Source organism: Pantherophis guttatus, chromosome 6, assembly GCF_059756535.1.
Source record: "Pantherophis guttatus breed Tessera chromosome 6, ASM5975653v1, whole genome shotgun sequence".
NCBI classification, from domain to species: Eukaryota; Metazoa; Chordata; class Lepidosauria; order Squamata; family Colubridae; genus Pantherophis; species Pantherophis guttatus.
The window spans coordinates 17,363,258-17,387,276 of record NC_142068.1 but is presented as its reverse complement, the minus strand read 5'-3'; the positions used below and the strand labels follow the sequence as shown (position 1 = coordinate 17,387,276).

The window sequence follows — 24,019 nt, the reverse complement described above, 5'->3', positions numbered from 1 at the left end:
CATTTCACCACTGCTATTATGCATATATAACATTTGCTGAACAGGAATATCTGTTTAAAAACAGGCAGAGGAAAGGGGAAAAGATTTCTGGCCTTGAATGCAAAGACAAAGTTTGAAGAACCCTGGATTCTTACAGGGACAAGCCGAAGTTATTAAAGGGGATTAGAGTACGCAGCTGCTGAGCAGATGGAATGTTTGCAATTTCAAAGCTGCATTCAGCCGTAAACCAAAATTTACACAATGCCGCAATATCTATTAGCTTCTCCTTCTTTAATTAGAAGTTAGGTTACTGCTACCTGGCTGCATAATTCAATTCACTTTTTGAAGCTTGGTTAAAACAATGTCTAGCTATGCAACAAGCTTTTTATTGCTTTGGCTACATTCTAACATGGCTCGGAGTTGAAAGACTAATTTTGAGAAATTATTAATCAACTTTGCTTTCTTTTCTTTTTTTTATTGAAACATGACTTGGCTAAGGCTTCCCGTTCACCTTGCCTGCATCCAATAAGCTGCAGAAATAATTCCCTTTTCCCCCCCATAAAAGTCAAGTGGCTCTTGAAGTAGGTGAATGGGGAAGCCAAGAGATTAGTCTGAACTTTCAGCTTCCCTTTCATTGCTTTTGGAAATCTGTCTTTTCAAAATTGGTATCTTAACTCTTGAAAAACCCAGTGAGGGCCAGGCCTTAGAGTACAAAATCATTCCCCTCTCTCTGAAGGCATGTTAATTATAAAAATGGACAATAACACAAACCAAACCTAATTAAATGAAAATTGGATTGCAATGTTTTTCCCGCAACTAACTTTCCTTTCTCATGGGTTGGACTTTGACATGGCCAATGTGAAAATTGGAAGTCCAGCTCTGCTAGAATAGCACCAAGTTGGAGAAAGTTAGATTTTTCAAAGATGGGTTAGGAAACTCCACCACAGTTTCATTATAAGAAAAGATGGGTCTACTTTGAAAAATTGCACATCAGTGCTACATTTGATCTACTAGTTGATATGTTTGCAGTTTTGTTTTCTCAGTAGTCAAGGATTATAATAGCCAGAGATGTTTATTAATAATTTTTATCTGCTTTCTACTGGGGTTTAGGATATATTTGTCCCAACACATCTAAAGGAAATTAAGGGAAGAAAACTGATCTAAAATAATTATAGTTTTTGTGTCTTATTCCCACTGTGTGCTTGAACTAGAAGACATTGTTATCGTTGAGTCGGGAAAGGTTAATGTAGGGATCTATTATGTTAAAAAAAACCTGCTGCATTTTCTACAGTTGAAAGAAAATGTTCATTGATCTTGGGGATTTTATTTTTATCTCAAACTCAAGATCCGGGGGCAAGATCTGGCCTGCAGGGTGCTTAGATCTAGCCTGCAGGGCCACCCTGGAAAGAGCAAAGGATCGGCCCAATGGTGCGTCTGCCAGAGAAAATGGGTTCCCGAGCTCGGTTTTTGATTGGGATGGTCTCCTGCAACCTTCTGCCAGTGAAAACGGAGCTCAGGAGGGCTGCATGCACCATTCCAAGCTCCGTTTTCACTGGCAGAGAGTTGCAGGAGGCCATCCCAGCCAAAAACAGAGCTCAGGAGCCCGTTTTCTCTGGCAGACGCACCACAGGCCACCACAGGTGCCCCCAACACAAGTGATGTCAAGCTGGCCATGCCCACCCTGGCCCCCCAAGGTCAAACACAACCCTGATGTGGGCCTCAATGAAATCGAATTTGACACCCCTGCTCTAAAGCAGTCAAAAGAGAGAAAATCTTGTCCATGTTTAAGGTTTAAAGGTCAAGAATGACTCAATTCCTGCTTCTGGTAGCTAAGGTGATGTAATAACAAAGAATGTTGTTATGGGGGGAAAAGCAGGAATCCCTCTCCCTGTATTTGTAGAATCAGTGGAAAACCCTGGAAACTATGTTGACTTTTAAGGAGCCAGATTGGAAAAAAAAAATCTGTTCAGAAATTTGCAAAGTGAATATTGCGAGATGAGATAGTTTGGCTCGATCTTAATTATAGCTAGAATGATACATACCCCTGAGTTTCAATTCAGTGCGTACAAAAACTTGAAGCAAGTTCCATGTTCTAGAAAGCAATGAGTTTCTGCAAAAAAAAAACCCCAAAACACATCCATTTTATTTGGATCCTCATCATAGTTTCTCTACACTGAGCCGCGGTGGTGCAGTGGTTAGAGTCCAGTACTGCAGGCTACTTCTGCTGACTGCCTGCTGACTGCAATGTGGCAGTTCAAATCTCACCAGGCTCAAGGTTGAACCAGCCTTCCATCCTTCTGAGGTCGATAAAACGAGGACCCAGATTGTTGGGAGCAATATGCCAACTATGTAAACTGCTTAGAGAGGGCTGTAAAGCAGTATATAAGTCTAAGTGCTATTGCTACTTGTTAATTCATCATATCAAAAAGCTTCAAATTAGGGGCAGGCTATGTAAGGTTTAGAAACACTTCCCATGTACCTGGTAGTCCTTGAGTTACAACTGTAATTGAGTCTGGAAATTATGGTCATAAGTCATGACAGTCGTAAAATGGCTCACTTCATGAAAGGCGGTGTCCAATAAATGAGTTGCTCATATATTAGTGCTATAATGGGGTCTCTATCAGCAAATGAATAATTATCCTGTGTTTTCTTGGTATGTCCAGAGGTGGTATTCAGCTGGTTCGGGCCAGTTCATGCGAACCGGTAGCAGAAATCGCGGGTGGACTCACCCACCCACCCCCCAGCACTATGCCATTCTATTTAGGCATGTTTCTGAGGCTGGGCACAAGCACAGAAGGCGTGTGTGCGAGCAAAGCACATGCGTGGGAGGCCAGGCACATTTGCGGGAGGCAGGCACGCACGCAAACCGGGTGTGAGCACGCAAAAAGCGAGTGTGCGTATGCACGGCAAACTGGTAGTAACAATGTGAAACCCACCACTGGGTATGTCCCTGTGCAGCCAAGATAAACTAGCTGCTGGATTGTTGGAATGTAAATAGGTATTGATCTGAATTCATCTATCAACAGGATAAGACAATTTTGCTAGTTAGCTGTACAGTAAATTTCACACCAGTAAAAATTAGAGGCAGATATATGAGTCTTTTGCTCTGCAGAACTTAAAATTTTGCTGACATAAAATACATCAGCTATTTTATTTACGGCACTATGAACAATTCTTCTGTTTTTTTCAGACGATGCAAAATAATCTTCTCTATCAATGCATAGGAGATGAATTTTTTTCCTCTCTAGAATTCAGAGTCTGGTTCTTGTTTAGTTGTGGCATTAATAACGTGAAACCCAAAGGACAAAAAAAACCCAATTCTTTCCAAATTCAGAGTTTAACCACATGACGTGGCGATAGCCAACAACTCTGATGGCTTTCAAAAGGAATTACAAATTCATGGTTAAATTCCAGTGGAATTTTTCTAGCAATGGAAATATTTTTGTTTCTGGAATCCAGAAGAGGCATTTTGCCCGTCCTTCTCCTTCAGACCCTCCTGCCAGATCTTCAGAATTTGCCACAGATGGTCCTCTGGTCCTGCAGAGCAGATTATATTGAGTGTATAAAAAAAGGACTGGTGGGTAAGTGGAAAACAAGGAAGACAACATACAGAAATGTGGTTGTGCAGGATTGTTTGGGAAAGATCAAGCTACCCGTGCATATGGGTAGTCCACCACTTACGACCACAACTGAGCCCAAAATTTCTCTTGTTAAGCAAGAACAACAGAACACTTACGAACTTTCTTGCCACAATTATTATGTGAAACATAATAATTTAGTTCTTAAGTGAATCTGTCTTCCCCGGTGACTTAGCATGTCAGAAGGTCACAAGCAATGCTCACATGATGGCGGGACCCTGCAACTGTCATAAATATGAGTCAATCAATCAATCGATCATAACAGAGCTGGAAGGGACCTTGTAGGACTTCTAGTCCAACCACTTGCTGAGGCAGGAGACTTCATTTTAGATAAGGCTGTCCAGTCTTTCCTTAAAAACCTCCAGCAATGGAGCACCCACAATTTCTGAAAGCAAGTCTTTCCACTAATTAATTATTCTCACTGTCAGGAAAATTCTCCTTAATTCCAGGTTGCTTCTCTCCTTTATTAGTTTCCATCCATTGCTTGTGTCTGTGTTTGTGTGTGTATACCAGTGTCTGAATTTTGATCACGTGTCCATGGGGCTGCTGCAATGGTTGTAAGTCTGAAAAACAGCCACAGGTCACTTTTTCAGCACAGTTGTAACTTTGAACGGTCACTAAATGAACTGTTGTAAGTCGAGGACTACCTATACCTGTCATCCAAACATTTGCAACAGGAAAGTTCTGAAGATCAATTGCTAAGGGACCAATGTAGGATAAAACAGCTGTGGGAAAGAGGATGCTAAACCAGCTAGGACTTTGGGTCTGTTCCAACCTGCTCATTGGAATGGTTTATTTTACCATTTCTCTACATCAGATTGATTTGGCGCATCCAGTTGTTCCTGAAGCCAAGCAGCTTCTAGGACAAGGAATTTGCCCATTAGACCTCTGAATCACAATGCTGGGCTTGGTAGAAGGCTAAAAATGTTCCTGTAATAGGTTTCCGTTTTCCAAGAATCTGAACTTAACAAGAAGAGTTTAGCTGAAAGCCTGACATGATTGTTCTACAAAGTACAGTGACTTTATCTTAATTAGCCTCTTGGCAAAATCCAATCAAAGCAATGTTCACATGATTTTTCCAACTTAAGTTAGGAAGTAATAGTAGATGTTCTTTTAATTTATACCCTGCCTTGCTGTCCAAATGTCATGCAAGGAGGAAAACATGGGCCTACAGCAACATAAACTGCCTTTTTAAACTTGTGTCTCTGCTAGTTTGTCCTCTGTGCCTGCCTGCCTGCCTGCCTATCTGTCTGTCTGTCCGTCCATCCATCCATCCATCCATCCATCCATCCATCCATCCATCCATCTATCTATCTATCTATCTATCTATCTATCTATCTATCTATCGGTATCTCTCTTTCTCTCTTTCTTTCTCTCTCCATCCACCCATCCATCCATCCATCATCTATCTATCGATATCTATCTGTCTGTCTATCTCTATCTATCTATCTATCTATCTATCTATCTATCTATCCATCCATCCATCCATCCATCCATCCATCCATCCATCTATTGCTATCTATCTCTATCTATCTATCTATCTATCTATCTATCTATCTATCTATCTATCTATCTATCTAATTTAGAAATCTCACTGTCTAAGGCAACATCCAGGGAAGGCAGAGAAATACATAAGATACAATATTTATCTTTTATCGAATCATATTTATGACATATAACTTTTGCACCTTTATGCAAAGTGCAAAGCAGGAATAAGACAGAATAAGATGAAGGAATTAAAGTATGATTGGGGTAGAAAAAAGGAACAACAGCTAGCCATAATCTAGGGACTATATCAATACCATTCACTTATACCTCGTCATAGCTTTCAATGCTTGCAAACCATCCTAGCTTGCACCCAAACCATGCATAGCATCATACACTGATTTTTATTCTTTAAACTTTTCATTTTTGTTCTTAAAGATCTCGGGTCTCTTTAACCAAGACTTCCATAGTCTTCCTGTTCTTCTTGACCCATTGACTCTTCTTTCTTACATTCGTTTTGTAACTAAGTCCTCATTCATTCTTTTTCTATGACCAAACCAACTGGATGTCAGCGTTCCAGAAAACCCCCAACTCCAAGTAAAGACTCTGAAGCAAGCATTTTTCAAAGTTCTATTTACTAGAATAGGTAAACAGGCACACCTGGGAAAATCCGAATCTGAGAGGTCCGGGTTTTCCCTCAGTAAATCAAAACCCCCAAAACCATCCCCTTACTCCTCAGTTGATCACATGCTCCAATCACCATCCGTCCCATCTTGAGACAGCACTCCGACCACTCCTTCTCCAGATGCAGGATCTCCCTGACATGGACTGACAGGAAGAATGTTATTATATCTACAGACAACCTCTCTACTAAAATCCCCCTCCTACTTTCCCACACATGAGAAGATGGCAGCATGGAAGCTTCCGGCCTAATATGGTTTCCAAAGCTGACACTGGAAGTACTTATAGTGGTTGCTCATTCTTGTATTCAGACCACATTCCTTTACCACCTCTTCTTTCCTGACCTTCTATCTTATTTGAGGACGTGAACAAGTAGAGCTAGTCCTTGATTTATGACCACAATTGGGATTGGGATTTCTGTTGTAAGTCATTGCATGTAAGTCATAAATTGAGTCAGACCCAATTTTCAGCAAAATTAAGGAAACACGGTCTCCTCAATGGGCATTTCTGCTGGAAATCAGCAAAACAGGTCACAAATCACAACCATGATTGCAGAATGTTGAAACTGGTCTTAAAAGCAAGGAAGCTGTTGAGTACCCAAATTGTGATCATGTTTCCATGAGGTGGTATGATGGTTATAAGTACAAGTTGTAAGTAATTTTTGCAAGGTCATCATAACTTTGAACCATAATTAAATGAACGATCCTAAGTCAAGAATTACCTGTATCCCCATTCCCACTTTTCTCTTCTAACATACGTCTTTCCTTATTACCTAACTCTTACTTCCATATAATAGTGTGGGTAGAAGCATGCTTTTAGACACAATGTCATTTATTTCAACAAACATTAATTCCTCAAGGGCAGATCACATAATGCCTCCTGCTAGGATTAACCCATGTTTAAATTTTTGCGATCCGTTTTCCTATGTTTAATAAACATTACACCAGCATACTTCCTATTTATGTATAATAATTATGTATGATTTGGAATTTTCTCGGGAAAAGGTCCTCTTCTTTCATCTTTAATATATTAATGTTCAGACCCATGCTCCTTCCTTTTTAATTCAGTACAAATTATTTGTATTCTCAGACAACCCAACTATTGTTGGGTTGTCCGAGCACAAAAATATAGCTTTTGTGGTTGTCTGAGCACAAAAATACCATCTGCACACAAAAATATAGATACGTTCACATTTCCAACCAGCACACCTCTGCCATCACAATCAGCATTCTGTATCTATTTATCCATAAGTACTGTATAAAACCAAGAGGATATCAAATATTGTTGTTTAACTATTTACTCAATGTTGAATTTCTTGCTAAGCATTCCATTTATCCAAACATTGCTGAGGTACAACTCCCAGGATCCTTTACTGTGGCTAACATTTGATAAGACTTGTATTTCACCAACTTCTGGTTCTTCATCTCTAAGCACATGGCTACTAAACCCATGCTAATTTGTTTATAGCCCAACTCTGATTATCTGTGGTGAGAACATTTAGCATGCACTAGAAATTGGTTAGATCTCATTGCTGAAGGTAATGTATAACTCACCTGTCTCCCTCTTTTTTCTCTCTTGCATAGAATGTGACACAGAAACAAAGAAAGTTCAAGATGTTCTCTCTGGAATTGAGAAACCACAGGTACGTGACAGACAAGCTTAACCCAAAGTAGCAACATTAAATATAAGCTGCATATTATGTCAAACTATTATAAGTACGTTTTATTTGCAAGATAGTGTGAATTTAATTGGTCTTCTCATTATAAATACTAGGTTCCTAGTATACTAGCCATTGACTAGTCAAAGAGGAGTACACGCCATACTATGAATCATAACATTTTTTTTCGTCTGGCTTCACATATGCTAAGTAATCTCTTCTTTCCCCACCCTGTTTTAGTTTAGCACATCGAAACAACTGAGTTAGCCTGTGAAGTGCTTCAGATCTGATTCCCAAATCAGTATGCAGGGACTTCTCTGCAACTCTTTAAAACAGCTTTGTCTTTTCTCAGAATCACACAGTTACCTTTAAGGAGTTTTAATGTCACATTTTCTCCCTGCAAGCTCTAGAAATTGTCCCAAAGGTGCTTTTTCAAGAGGCAACTGGACTTTCTGGTTTTTCTTGGAAGATGTTTCGCTTCTCAGAGGTGGAGAAGCTTCTTGGTTGAGAAGCGAAACATCTTCCAAGAAAAACCAGAAAGTCCAGTTGCCTCTTGAAAAAGCATCTTTGGGACAACCATGACCTGGATGACTGAGAATCTCCATAGACTTCAGAAACTATTTTTAAGTCTGCCTCTGGAGAACTGCAAATCCATTGAACTCAATTGTGGTTTACTCAACAAAGTAAGATTAAGTCAGCATTAAGTTAACATAATACCTGAATTCGATGAAAGACTCATTTCTCCAGATAAAGCTTCTGGTTGTAACTATTCATTTTAAGATTTCTGAGTTTAGATCAAAGTATCTAATTGATTTCCAATGTGAATGTATGTCAAATTAAACTGCCACGGACGGTAAACATGACTGTATCTTCCCTCTCATTTAGCTATATTCTGCACATGTGAACTCAGAGCAAATACCTTTAATGATTAAACAATTTTAAACTGACAAACAGCCATGATTTCAAATTTCTGGTCCATGGTGGCTGATCCAGCCTTGCTCCATCCTGCTGAAATATTGAAGAGCACTAAATGTGATTAATGGATTAGGTAGAGGGTGTAATCGTTCTCATTGGCCAGCTCCAGTGGGTGGTACTTCAGAATAATTTTCTCTGCTTCATGTGCGACTTCTGGTTGTTTTTCAAAAAAAATACTAATTTAAAACCCTGACCCTCTCCAAAAAAGTGGGTTGCAATTCAAAGCAGCAAAGACAACAAAGAAGTTAGTCCTATAATTGTTTTTGTAGCTTCACTCAGCCTCAACAACCGCTACAATGCTAAGCTGACATCACTCTGATTCCTTATCTGAAACTGTTTATTGCTACAGCCACTGCTACAGTCAGATTATGAGTCATATGCCTTTTCAAAACAAGTGGATGTATAGAAACAGATCCCATAAATAAATAAAACATTCTCTCTGGTGCTCCTCGCGTTTTACTTCTCGCTTTCTTTTTACATGTGGGGTATTCAAAGATCATGTAGGAAAATAGCCTAATGAAAAGCATTTACTAGCATTCATTTGTGATGGATCTGTATGCTTTGCCTGTGACTGTTGTGGCCTGTCAGCGGCTGGCCCCTCAAGCAGCCAAATCAGAGGAGGAGAAGGAGGCATGGGAGTTAGGATCAGTATCAAGGCAACCTGAGAGCTCCAAGGGGGAAGAGGGAATGGAGCTGGCAGAGAGAGACAGACAGAGGCGGAGTCTCGGCTGTCCGTCAACCCTCAGATGGAGAGTCAACAGCCCCCAGTTCTGGAGGTGGCTGATGAGGAAGAGGTGGAACAGCTGGGTCCAGTGCCTGACACGCGGATGCGCAGAAGGCAGAGGAGAGGAGAGCAGTGGAAATCTATGGGCCGATCCTTGGGAAGGAAGGGCCACCGCTGCTAGCGAAACCCCACCCTAGCTCTTGGGATAAAAGGCAGGGGGTGGAGATGAATAGATGTGGCAGACAACTATTCATCTTCCAGCCAGACTGACTTGTTAGCCTGCATTGAGAGAGAAACTTTTTGCCGGGGCTGCTGACACTCCTAATAAAGGAATCTTTGAGTTCACTTCAGAGGGTTTGTCGTGTTTGGGGAGCTGGGTCAGAACAGTGACTTCATCACACATGTAAGTGATAGATCCACATGTATTTCAAGCTATAATAACTTTATTCTGCTGGAGGATAGTGTGCAAAACCTTAACTGGGAACCATGATCAGGATAGGCTTAAAGTCTCATTGATGGTTTTCTTTATTATTAATCATACATTACAGATAAAAGGAACATTGGTAGGCCTACATGGCATAGGACCAGATTATCTAAGTGGCTGCCTCTCCCCGATTACAAAGGTCAGGCAGAAGAGACATGTTACAGACCCCATCTATTAAGGAATACTGGTAGTCCTCAATTTATGACCACAATTGAGCCCAAAATTTGTGTCGCTAAGCAAGGCAGTAGTTAAGCGAGCTTCGCCCCATTTTATGACCTTTCTTGCCACAGTTGTTAAGTGGATCGCTGCACTTGTCAAGTTAGTAACATTCTGACTAAAATGGTCCAACTGAGATCGGCATATGCGAGCCTGATTGGGGTAGATTGCAGGGGTGATACAGAAATATAATTTTATGTCATTTTATTCTGCTTTACATATGTATATATTAAATTATTGTATTTTACCCTACTCTTGTTTTAAATTGTTTGTATAGGATTTTATTGATAATATGGATTTGAACCTTGTATGTTGATATGGCCTATAGCTGCGATGGCGAACCTATGGAATGCGTGCCCAAAATGGCACACAAAGCCATGTCACCCAGCACGCGCGGCCTTGCCTGTTTGTCTTCTGGGTTTCTGGCACGGATGTGCGCGTGACGATCAGCTGTCCTTTGCGCATGCGGCAGTGCCAAAACCTGGTGTGCGTATGCACGCCGGCCAGCTGATTCTCGGGTGCGCATGTACACCAGAACCCGAACGTTCAGCTTTTCTGAGCGTGATTCCTTCACTTGTGCGACAGTGCCGAAAACCAGCCTGCGCATGTGCGCTGGCCGGCTAATCATTGGACACACATGCACACTAGAACCTGGAAGTTCGGCTTTTCTGGAGTGTGGCTCTGACAAGCACGCGCATGCACGACGTTTCCACGCGACCTTTTCGGTACTCGGTGCCGAAAAGGTTCGTCATCACTGGCCTATAGGCTAATCAATAAATAATAATGATGATCATGTGACCACAGGGATGCTGCAACGGTCATAAGTGTGAAAAACAACTGTAAGATGCTTTTTTCAATGCCATTGTAACTTCAAACTAACAAAGGGTTGTAAGTCAAAAGAACTATCTGTAGCATCTGACGGGGCCTAGCAGCAAAGGTTTTTCTGTCATGGCGCCCATCCTTTGGAACATTCTCCTGGAGATAAGAACCTGATTTTTAAAAAGCCCTGAAGTTATGGTTTTGCTATCTGGTTTAGAGGCTGAAATCCAGCAGTCGTATGAATTAGAGTTAGGATTAGGGTTCAATAGTTACAGTATATCAAATGCTGTGAATATTTTATACAGGTAGTCCTCTACTTACAATAGTTTATCTAATGACCATTCAAAGTTTACAACAGCACTGAAAAAAGTGACTTATGACCATTTTTCACAATTACATCCTTTGTAAGCATCCCCATGATCGTGTGATCGAAATTCAGATGCTTGACAACTGACTTATACGTATGACGGTGGCAGTGTCCCAGGGTCATGTGCTCCCCTTTGGCGACTGTCTGACAAGCAAAATCAGTGGGGAAGCCAGATTCACTTAACAACTGGGTTACTAACTTATCAACTGCAGTGATTCACTTAACAACTGTGGCAAGAAAGGTCATAAAATGGGGGAAAACTCACTTAACAAAGGTTTCACTTAGCAACAGAAATTTTGGGTTCAATTGTGGTCATACGTTGAGGAGTACCTGTGTTGCCTGCTTATCGTAATACTAGCATAGAATAGAATAGAATTCTTTATTGGCCAAGTGTGATTGGACACACAAGGGATTTGTCTTAGGTGTATATGCTCTCAGTGTACATAAGGAGAATAAAATACATTCATCAAGAATAAAAAGATACAACAGTTAGTGATAGTTAAGGTTACAAATAAGCTATCAAATTGTACTAGATAACAAATAAAAACAATATAATTGAAAGATACAAGCAACATGGTTATAGTAATAATTGGGAAGAGATGTATACTAGTAAGGAAGAGAAGAATAATAGTATAACAGCCTTAGTAAATTATTTGACTGTGTTGTGGGAATTAGTTGTTAAGCAGAGTGATGGCATTCGGGGAAAAGCTGTTCTTGTGTCTAATTGTTCTGGTGTGCAGTGCTTTATAGCATCTTTTTGAGGGTAGAAGTTGAAACAGTTTATGTCCAAGATGTGAGGGGTCTGTAGATATTTTCGCCACCCTCTTTTTGACTTGTATACAGGTCCTCAATGGGAAGGCAGGTTGATAGCAATTGTGTTTTCTACAGTTTAGATACACACACACACACACGCATGCACACACATATATATTATTTGCTTTTTCCTGCAGATTTCTTACTGTTTTGTTTTCAATTGTTGCAAGATGTCCGGCATCATGTATATAAATAGGGCAACTGTACCAAAATAAAGCAATCAATCACTAGAATATAATCCTGGAAGTTTAAAACAAATTGTTCATGGTCAACCTCATTTCCCTTTGGCTCTGAAAGCACTGCCAACTTGCCAGTATTGAAATGTTTGGGGAACGGGACCAGGGAGCTGAGAATTGGGGAATTTGGAAGATCAACACTTCCAGGGGATGCCAAATGGGAGAAAGTTGTTTTGCAATAGGTCTTAAACCACGTACGGTTTAATCGGATGAAACCGATTAAACGAATTACTGTCAAAGATGAATGCAACATTTCTTTTACTTACTCATTGACTTGAATGCAGAATGCAGAAGAAAAAAAAACGTCAATCACTATGTAATCCAGGCCTTGAGTTAATAGGCGTTTTGGAAGTGTTTTGTGAAAGATTTAATGTAGTGTTTTAACTTGAAAGATGTTTATTTTTTTTGACAGGCGCATACACAGAATGAACTGTCATCTGCTTGCATAATTGAAAACAGACCGTTTTGCTGGGTAGTGTAATAACTAGTAATAATTAATGTGCAGAACTAAATAACACGTATGGCCACATAAATAAAATGTTCCTTTGGACATTCTACTTGCATTTGATTCTGTGTTATAAGAAATCTTTCTCATAACTTAAAAGGAAGCTTATAAAAAAAATAACGAGCTTATCATAATTCTACCCAAAAATGTAGATCTCTCCCATTTCGGCTGTACTTTCCTTGTATGTTTTCAATGGAATATTCACAATGGACAAATGACCTTCGAGAATAGATTGTGTGTATCAGAAACATATCTCATACATACAGTACTAATGGTTCCCCCCAGTTCTAATGAATAGGGTCTTCCTTAGCTATCCATACAAATAGACACATCAAGTTTGGTAGACCACCGTACTACCAAGCCTTGGTAGTACAGTGGTCTAAAGCACCCTGTTATTAAGACCAGCTGCCTGCAATTACTGCAGGTTCGAATCTCGCCAGGCTCAAGGTTGACTCAGCCTTCCATCCTTTCTAAGGTAGGTAAATTGAGGACCCAGTTTGTGGGGGCAATAAGCTGACTTTGTATAAATATACAAAAGAATGAAGGCTATTGCTTAGCGCATTGTAAGCCGCCCTGAGTCTCCGGAGAAGGGCGGCATATAAATTAAATTTAAAAGTTGCACATAATGTTCTAAATATCCTACAAGGCTTTGTGTCACTGTGTTGGACACAAAGATCTGTGGGGAATTTTGTAAAATGAACATCTACCCATATTCAATTGCTCTTTCCAGACAAAACTATAACCAGGAATTAGACCAGGGGTGAAATCCAGCAGGTTCTGGAGAACCAGTAGCGGAAATTTTGAGTAGTTTGGAGAACCAGCAAATACCACCTCTGGCTGGCCCCAGAGTGGGGTAGGAATGGAGTTTTTGCAGACTCCTTCCCCTGCCATGCCCACCAAGCCACACCACGTCAACCAAGCCACGCCCACAGAACCGGTAGTAAAAAAATTTGGATTTCACCACTGAATTAGACATCAGTGCAATCTCCTCTAAAGCCTTCCTGGTGGAGGGCTTAGACCAGGGGTTCAAACTCAAGGCCCAGGGGCTGGATCCAGCCCATGGGGTGCTTAGATCTGACCCACGGGGCTGCCCTGGAAACAGCAAAGGACTGGCCTGCGGTACCTCTGCCAGCAAAAACAGAGCCCATGAGGGCAGTGGCAGCCCTCCCAAGCTCTGTTTTCACTGGCAGAGGGTTGCAGGTTACAATGGAACGGGAGCCCATTTTTGCTGGCCACCACAGGAGCCCCCAACACAAGTGACGTTCAGCTGGCCACACCCACCCTGGCCACACCCATCCAGGTCCCCCAAAGTCAACCACAACCTTGATGCGGCCCTCAATGAAATCGAGTTTGACACCCCTGGTTTAGACTGACTAAAACCCGAGATGGATTTGAACCAGAAGGCCCATGTATCACTGTTTTTAAGAACCTGGCCAAATCAGCCTTTTGCTACTACATTGCCTCTTCAGGAAACCAAATCTTAGTAAAAGGAGTAATGCAATCTGTTTAGCATTTAGACTGGTCTTCTCTCCATTTTCCATATTTACTTCTACTGTACAGATAAGAACACTCTTCACTTTACTCTTTGGATTTTCCAAATTATTAAAGTTCATGAAAGGATAAAATGTTTTGATTTTTTTTGGTTGTTTTTTGTTTGGCCATATGTTCCACATAGCTACGTGTGTCCTAGATGGTGCTCATAAAAGAAAGAAAGCATTCCAATTGAACATTGGCTGGCTATGGTACATTAAGTTCCAAATCCCTGTGTGAATTTATGCAAAACAGTTATGCAACCATATGTCCATAATAAAAGAATTGGGAAAAAGCCCTTTCTCCTTAGTTGTACTGGTTTATGTCCTAATGCCAGAAATCTGATTCAGATGTCGGTTTGTCCTCATATTCCCCCCCCCCTTTTTTTTAGTTCATTAAATCTTTAATTGAGGTCAAATATGGTATGTTCACTGTAAATATCTTTCTTCTTGGCTACCATTGCAGTCCTTTAGTATAATTTAGTTTAATTGCATCATCTGATCTAATCTGAGATTCCATGATATTTCTACAGATGCCTGGTTTAATTTAATGGCCCTCTTAAATAGTCCAAGTGCTCAAAGCAATCAGTGTTAGAATGTTACATAAATTCAGAAAAAAAGTGTTAAGACTACACAAACTCTTCCACTGGCCGATAAACTGAAGTAGCTGTTTTGAATTTGGAGGGTTTCTTTTTTTTTTTACAAAAAAAAAAAAAGAATCCTAAGCAAGATCATAATAGAATTTTGTGAAAATGTTTAACGTGATACATGTTTTGGTTCAGGATGAATGGAACTGCAATGATAATTCATAACTTTGTGGCTGTCAAGTTTCCGAAAGATGACAGTGGCCCTTGGTGCTATCTGAGCTTGGATGTTTTCTTGCAGACATTTCATTACCCAACTCGGTAACAACATCAGTACTGTCCCAAAGGCACTTTTTCAAGAGGCAACTGGGTTTCTGGCTTTTCTTGGAAGATGTTTTGCTTCTCATCCAACAAGCTTCTTCAAAGCTGAAGAAGCTTCTTGGATGAGATGCGAAACTGGACTTTCTAGTTTTTCTTGGAAGACGTTTCGCTTCTCATCCAAGAAGCTTTTTCAAAGTTGAAGACGTTTCTTGGATGAGAAGCAAAACATCTTCCAAGAAAAAGCAGAAACCCAGTTGCCTCTTGAAAAAATACCTTTGGGACAACCATGACATGGATGACTGAGAATCTCCATAGATATTTAGCTAGTACTGTATTGATGAAGTTACCTAGAGCACCAAGGATTCCCACAGTTAACCCTGAGCTACAAGTATTGTATTCTGTTGATAGTTCATAACTTTTCTGACTCCTCAAATATATATCACTCCAAAATGTCAATGTGCCTCTTGGCATGAAAACTAACCTCATCTTGTTTTTATCTCCCAAGGTGTCAAATATTCAAGCTAGAACAGTGTCGCTCACTTGGTCTCCTCCAAATGGTCTTTCAAGTGACGATAGACTCAGCAATGGTTTGCCTTATACTTGTACTTACGAAGTTGCCTTATCAGACAAAGGGAGGGATGGAAAATACAAAACAATCTACAGGTAAAATTCTGCATGTGCACGAAGTTACGTGTCATGTTTTCTGTTTGAAGCAGCAAGGCATGGAAGCAAATCCATGAGTGTTTTTCTAGAGTTGAATACCATTTCACTATCAAAATGTTTCCCATTTTTGTCATCTCCTCCTCCTCTTCCAAGAGGTTTTTCCATGACGTTCACCAGCTGAAAAAGTTTCCTGTGAAGTATCTAAATGCATACTCTGTTGTGTGCCAAACTGGAATATTGGGATCCTTGTTGATTCAACTGTTGTGCATTAGGTGGAGGGGAAAAAATAACCATAGGAAAGAAATTTATAGAACTGCCCAGTGACTCTGAAAGCAGTTCCAAAAACTGGATATCACCTCACTGTAATAAAAAAAAGTCCTAGGACCGTGATGGCGAACCTATGGCACGGGTGCCACAGGTGGCACACAGAGCCATATCAGTGGGCATGTGAGTGTTGCCGTAGCTCAGCTCCAGCACGCATGCATGTGCCAGCCAGCTGATTTTTGGGCCTTCCGGTCCCACCAGAAGTTGGGAAATGGGCTGTTTCCGGTCTCCGGAGGGCCTCCAGGGTGGTGGGGAAGGCCATTTTCACCCTCCCCAGGCTCCTAGAAAGCCTCTGGAGCCTGGGGTAGGTGAAAAACAGGCCTACCGGGCCCACTAGGCCATCACGTGCTAAAAGTGGGGGGGCACATTGAATTATGGGTGTGGGCACAAACGTGGGCGACCTCCCCGCGCGCCCCCCACTTTTGGCACGTGATGGCAAAAAGGTTAGCCATCACTGTCCTAGGATTTAAGCAGATTGATCAAGCCTATCCTGTTCCTGCCAAACAGGTAGTCCTTGATTTAGAACTAAAAATGGGAACTAGAGTTTCCATTACTAAGCAAGGCGGTTGTTAAGTCAGTTGTGCCTGATTTTACAACCATTTTTGCCACAGCTGGTAGGTGAATCACTGCTGTTGTTAAGTGAATCACGTGGTCTTTAAGCGAATCCAGCTTTCTCTATTCACTTTGCTTGTTGAAAGCTGGCTAGGAAGGTCGCAAAGGGGAATTACATGGCCCCAGGATGTTACAACCATTGTAAATACATGCCCATTGCTCTGAGCCCAAACTCTGATCACATGACCATGGGGAAATGCTGCAATGGTTGTAAGTGCGAGGACTGGTCATAAATCAGTTTTTTCAGTGCCATTGTAACTTTGAATAGTTGCTAAACGAATTGTTTTAATTTTGTAAATTACATAGTACATTATTTCAACATAGTGTTGCTGATTTAAAAGTTCACTAGATCAACACTGTATTGTTAACTTATGTTGTTTGCGCATATTGAAAAGTGAAAAAGAACAAACAAGTTTGACAATGAGTAGAATACCAGTAGGGGAAAAGGGGGGGGGATCTATTAGATTTCTAACTCCCTCCTTTTTAAAAAAAATAATTTTTATTAAACAGTTTTTTTAAAAAACAAAAAGAGATATTAACACTTTCTTCTTTTCAACAGTTTCGCGCCGGTAATCCATACTTATACATTTTCTCTCTCTTATCTTATTGTATATCTTTTATACATATGTTTCTAATATATCATATATATACCATTATAATGTATTATATTATTCTAATTGTTTTATTTACATTTGACATAAACGTGTGCATAATTTCCTTTCCACAATTTTTATTTCTTCCCATTTGTTCTTATATTTCTCCACCTAATTCAACCGTTATTTAGTCTTTCCTCATCCTTTTTTCCCTTTTCCTCCAACCATTTATACCATCTCTCCCAGACTAGGTAATATTCTGTTTCCTCTTTTTCTTGTATCTCCTTCGTAAGCTCATCCATTTCCGCACACTCCATGATTTTTCTAATCACATTGTCTTCTGATGGTATATTGTTATTTTTCCAGTTCTGGGCGTAAACTGTTCGTGCTGCTGTAATTATGTGAATGATTAAATATCGTATTTCTTTTTCGTATGACCCTGAAATTATTCCCAGTAAGAAAGTTTCTGGCCTCATTTCTATGTGTTGATTTATAATTTCTTCAATTTGTGTTTTAATTTAATTAAAAATTTAATTTAATTTCTAACTCCCTCCTTTTATGCACCTGTTTATTACAATATTAATAAATGTTTAGGTCTATTAGAAACCAAAATGATTATATTTACCATGCTATGTGATCTATGCATGCAAATTCATGTTTAAATTTGGTTAGGGTTAGGGTTAAACTTCTGGTGTGAATATTTGTTAATTTTCGCATACTTGCATGTTGTCCATGTGTAATCAGATATTGTTGGAATTAAATTTTAATTATATTATATTCCCAATCAGATATCGTTGGGATTATATTTTTCTTTTGGTATTGGGCAAAATTACTGAGGTCGTGTATATAATTGGAATGTATTGGATGGGATCTTAATATATAGGGCATATTGGCTGAATAATTCAATACCACACTTTTAATTTTGTTTGTTTGTTACAACTCTGTCTCTTTTCCAGCGGAGAAGAATTGGAATACAAACTGAAAGATCTTAGGCCTGCGACAGAATATCATGTCAGGTGAGACTCCATAATTTAATACATTTCATTCTAGATATCATAATAGACATACCAAAACTGATGGGTTCTGTCAAATGCTGATAACAGTAACAATGCCACAAATGTTTTAAAATAAGCATGTTTTTCACTTTGGGAATTTAGCCAAGTGAATGCTGAACAATGTCCCAAACTGGCTATCAGCTTTCAGCAGTTTGTCATAGAAGGGGTTGGGGTTTTTTTTTTGGTTTTTTTTTAGCTGTTCACAAAATTTTCTAGGCTTGTCAACATTCGCAAAGCTTAACAGAGCATGAAACTTTTTGGAACATGGTAGTAAAGTAGAAAAATTAAGGCTGTGGAAATGCTGTGTCTTTTTTTAAATTACATTGGACAAGGACCGGTGATTCTCTTTGCCATTTGTCCATTTTCTTCATTTCTGATGATTCCTAAATCTCAGGTTAAATTTTTTAGAATAGGTGTTTATATCATTCTCAAATGCATTACAAGAAAATTTGGCAACCTGAAGCCTCCATGCAGTCCTTGGCCTTATTCTGGCCAGCTGAAGCAACCATGACCATTGATTTATTTACTAAATTTATATCATATTAATTTATCATTGTTTTTCTATTGCTGTCAAAACCCTTAACTTTCCATCATTCCCAACTCTGCAATCTCAAAGGAACTGCCCTTTAAAAGTCTGGATTCAGGCTTTTCAAGCTTTTTAAAGATTTTCTTCCTGACTTGAAGAAAAGGGGGTCATGAATGCTTTTGCATCTAAGCATGCTGGAAGGATAGTCAATTCCTGACAAACAAGAAGTGTTTGACAGTATTAGTGGGAAATAAGAACAAAGTCCTTAGAATCAGTTTTTATTAGATGGCTTTCTAGAAACAGAAGCAATCATTCAGTTTCTCTTTTGTAAGACGCTTGAACAAGAATTACATTTTATATCTATGACCAGGAAATAATTTAGCTTCTCACATTTGAATTGTGGCTTAAACATGCCAGCCATTTCAGGAGGATGAAAGAAAGAAATAGAAAATCTGTTATGGAACAGACAGACAGACAGACAGACAGACTGAAGAGGTTGTGGGAAAAATGCTTTTAAAAGTAAAAAAAAAAAAAAGTTGGCCACGCCCATCCAGTCACATTACCCCCCCACACCAAGCCACGCCCACAGAACTGGTAGTAACAAATTTTAGATTTCACCCCTGCTCTGAAGTCTGTGTCTGTCTTGTTGGGTTGCAGAGCCAAACCAGACAGAGGTTATAATCACAGAGGCTTAGAATTGTGTGATGGCTCTAGACTTAGACTCAGTTAAATTAAGAGGATCTAAATTTGTAAGCATCTTAGCCAGGGGTGGGTTCTAAAAATTTTTTACTACTGGTTCTGTGGCCGTGGTGTATTTTGTGGGCGTGGCTTGATGATCATGTGACAGTGGGCATGGCTTGATGGTCATGTGACTGGGTAGGCATACTCAACTTAGTGTCACTCACATCAAGGGGAGTCATAGTTTTTTGACCACGCCCCTTGTTCCTTCCTCTCAGGCCCAGTTTCGACTCAGTCGACCTGAGAGAAACATCTCTAGCAGATCTGGCTTTCAACCATTGTCTGTTCAATTATCTCAGAGTCACTGTGAGTTTTTTGACCAAACAATTCTTTAGGATTTAGCAGAGGTACTGGTCTACCAGGCTTTTAACTGCTTGCAGAGCCGTACCGGTCTACCCATTTGTTTTTGGAGCACACCGGTCTACCCATTTGTTTTTGGAGCACACTGGTCTACCACCACACTGCCTTTTACTGCTGATCAGCTATAGGGCGGCCCTTTGAAGCGCCGCGGCAAGAGTTTAAACAGTTTTTTGCCACTCTGCCACCCCTGAGAGCATCGGAAACCGCTTTCAGGCACCTTGGCCTCAATTGCCAATCTACCACCACTGAGCGGTTTACAAGGAGCGGATCGGTTTTAGCCAATCAGTTGAGAGGCTTCTTGGCTTCTCAATTTAAAGCTAAGGTATCTTGTTCTTTTTTTCCTCTTCTTTGTCAAGTGAGTCCTGATTTTTTCCTTCTAGCCGATCAGCTGGGAGTCGGGAGGCAGCAAATAGATTGGGGGACGGGGCCAGGCAGAGGTGGTATTTACCGGTTCTCCGAACTACTCAAAATTTCCACTACTGGTTCGCAAGAACCAGGGAGAACCGGTAGCAACCCACCACTGCTCTTAGCCTCATTGGTTTCTATTGAACCACTCTGAGTATTGTGCCAGACTGAGAAACAGATTTCTGAATTTCTTTTTATAATTAGAAACCGCTTCTGACTAGAAATAATCAACCAAAGCCAGGAGTATATTCCTGAATCATGAAAAGAAATTTGTATTAGCCCATCACCTTAACAAAGATTTTTTGAACTCCTGTTCTTCCTTCTGAGAAAGATTGCTGCTTTATTTTTATTTTATTTTTTTGTTTCATATCTTATTTCATTTCATATTCACATATCAATAATAAAGGTGGTTGTCAGATATAATAAAAGAAAGTGGGCTCCCATCCAAACACTAACCAAGGACAGTCCTGCTTAACTTGTGAGACCAGCCAAATGCTGCCATCTGCTGAAGTTTTTTTTTTTTTTTTTGGTTTTTTCATGAAGGTATTCAGCAGATAAAATTATTTTTTTACCGATATTATCCTAAATTATATCCTAAAAATGAAGTTTATATCAAGGCAAACCATTAAACTACACAAAGATCAAAATGTTATTTTAGGTCTAGATTGCAGTCATTAATAATCGGATGTTGTTTTACAGGGATAAACTGTTCTTGGAAATAACATATTTATCTTTTGTTCCAATGAACTAAGCAGGCTATTCACATCTATCATAAGTAACAGCCTTCTGGAATTAGGTGTCCTATTTCTTCCCAAGGTGATATCAATGATCCTTTTTCAAAAACCGCAATTTTCTATATGATTTCTAGATAAGCATTGACATTTATTTATTTCACCTGCACCGATTCTGGGGAAAATTCAGTCCAGTGACTATTGTCCAAAGGGGGGTTATTTTATTATATTATTTTATTAATTTATTATATGATTCTCTCTTTTATTAGTTTATTAGTTTTTTATATGATGTTTTTATATTCTTGTAAACCGCCTTGAGTCGCCATGTGTGAATAGGCGGCAATATAAATCTCCTAAATAAATAAATATAAATAAATATACATTTAAATTTTCACAATTGGCTTACCCATGAATAATACATAGTATTATGCTTAAAAAATTTAAAGATCGGCTTATCTATGTTTCTCAGAAAATAAGACCGAGTCTTATTTTCTTTTAGACTTGAAAATAAGCACTTGGACTTATTTTTGGGGCGGTCTTACTTTTTTTGAGGTGAAGCAGGCCAGGCTCAGTGAGCTGGACGCACCGTGGGCTCCATTCCGGACCTTCAACATTCGGAATGGAGGCTTTTTGGCAAACAGGAGGAAAATGGAGAGGGGAATTTTCCTGCCTGTCATCCATTCCTCAAGCTCAGCACAGACCGAGAGAAGGATGGCAGGCAGGAAAATCCCCCTCCCCATTTTCCTCCCGTTCACCAAAAAGCCTCCCATGAGGGAAAAAGCAACACACCTGGTCGCAGAGCTTCTGCTTGTTAGGGGAGCAGCCCAACAAGCAGAAGCACTACACCCAGAAAGAGAAGGGAAAAGCGGTATTTGCACTGCCCCAAGTGGTATTTGCACCACCACCACGCCTGCACTGCCACTTGTGCTGGTCACGCCCATCCCTGTGGGTTTATTTTCAAGATAGGGGTAATATTAGGTCCACCCCGCAAAAAATAGTGTTGGGCTTATTATTGGGGTAGGTCGTGTTTTCGGAGAAACACAGTAGATGGTGGCGTGATGCCTTACCTGTTAAGACACTGGACAGCCTAGGTTTGAGACCCCAGCACCACAGGATGGGGTGAGCTCCCGTTCTTGCCCTAGCTCTTGCCAACCTAGCAGTTCAAAAGCATGCAAGTGCGATAGGCACTGCTTCAGAAAGATTACTGTGTTCTGTAGTTTCATAGTAACTGCATAATGATGGAAGCCTCTCTCAGACAGCGCAGGTTCCCTAGGCTGAGAATTGAAGATGAGCATTGCCCCCTTGACTGGGTTATGATTGGACAGGGAAAACCTTTAAACCTTGATCTGCAGATGTGCTTATTGTCTGCAATGTATGGTAAACTGAACCAATTTTGGGGGTGCATTTGTGGCACCAAAAATGCTCAGCTTATTTACAAACATGTATGGTATTATTATAATTTGGTTTTGCTTTATTTTTTTTCTTTTATACAAAAAGTACAAAATCGCCAATTAACAAAAAAAAAAAAAAAACCAATTACAAATAAAAACTAAGACAAAGATAATCAAGTTCAGCAAAAGCAATGAGGAAAAAATGGCAAATCCTCTATAAACATTTCACTTATATGTCAATCATTTACCAATATCACAAGATAAACCAGAAGAGAAAATCAGAACCCTCACATTTTTTACATAAGCTTCAGAGAAAATCTGATGTTCGTTATTTCAAATACATATCTTGTTTTATCCAATGAACTTGAAATAGAATCTTTTGATGAAACGATTTCAGTCTTAAATCCGATGAAAAATTGAACGTTATTTGCACCTATAGGAGTTAAATGATTTCAACTTTTAAAACATTTAATGTTTGATACAAACAGGATGTGGGTTTGGTTTCAAAAATGAACTCATTCGGAAATAAAACCATCTTAGGACCTTAAAAGCAGCTAAGGCTTCTGGTCCAGAGGTGGTATTCAGCAGGTTCTGACCAGTTCTGGAGAACTGGTAGCGGAAATTTTGAGTAGTTCAGAGAACCAGTAAATACCACCTCTGACTGGCCCCGCTCCCATCTCTTCTCTGCCTCCTGAGTCCCAGCAGATTGGGAGAAAATGGGGATTTTTGCAGTAACCTTCCCCTGGAGTGGGGTGGGAATGGAGATTTTACAGTATCCTTCCCCTGCCACGCCCACCAAGCCATGTCACACCCACAAAGCCACACCCACAGAACCAGTAGTAAAAAAATTTGAATCCCACCTTGAGTTGTCAAGACAGGACACTTGAGTTGATTTTATTGCTACTGCTGTTAATTAGGCAAACAACATTATATGTGAGATTAGGAGACATCCTTCAAATAACAATTACAGAACAATTGGTTTAAAGTGATTATTCTGAATTCCACCCATAACATCTCATCATCTATTTTTATGATATAATTCTTCCATAATGGTAAATATGTAAGAGGCTCATCATAAAAATATAATCTACAAACCCAAAGTCTAGCTGCTATCACTACCAGAAATTTAAAAAAGGCCTTTTTACAATATTTTGACCCAAGTAAATATCACGGTTTTAGTGGAAATAAGTAATAACATTCCAATGTTATGTGCCCCACAAAGGACAGTCTTCTACATTTTCAAAGCTCAATACTATTTTTTTGAAATATTAACCCTCATATGGTTAGACTTAGAGTTAGAATAACTTTATTGTCACTTTGAATATACACTAACATTAAAATGTTACATTAAAATGAAATTATGTTGCATACAGCTTTCAAAGGGCTGTATGAAAACTGCAAGGCATTTTGAGTCCTGTTCCTTGCCTTATTGTTAAAGAATGCCACAATTCTTGCTTCCCCTGATAAATTCCGATTCATTGTTCAGCTTCTCATAAGAGAGATCCAGAGAGAAGTGAGGGGGAGACCATCCAAAAGCACAAGGATAGAGAAAGACCCTTAGACATTTTCAGCTCAACCGTGGGGTTAGATCGGGATAGTGGCATTGCC

At 39.8% G+C, this 24,019-nt stretch overlaps 1 protein-coding gene across 3 annotated transcripts in view; it reads left to right on the top strand.

Annotated features, from left to right (window-relative positions):
- FNDC3B (fibronectin type III domain containing 3B) overlaps positions 1 to 24,019 on the top strand; it is a 313,079-nt gene that overhangs the window by 212,669 nt on the left and 76,391 nt on the right. For all 3 annotated transcript variants that reach the window (XM_034438975.3, XM_034438974.3, XM_087872515.1), the window contains exons 7-9: positions 7,367 to 7,425; positions 15,519 to 15,676; positions 18,162 to 18,221. In XM_034438975.3, coding sequence (XP_034294866.2) covers positions 7,367 to 7,425; positions 15,519 to 15,676; positions 18,162 to 18,221 — 277 coding nt within the window. The remainder of the gene's footprint in view (positions 1 to 7,366; positions 7,426 to 15,518; positions 15,677 to 18,161; positions 18,222 to 24,019) is intronic.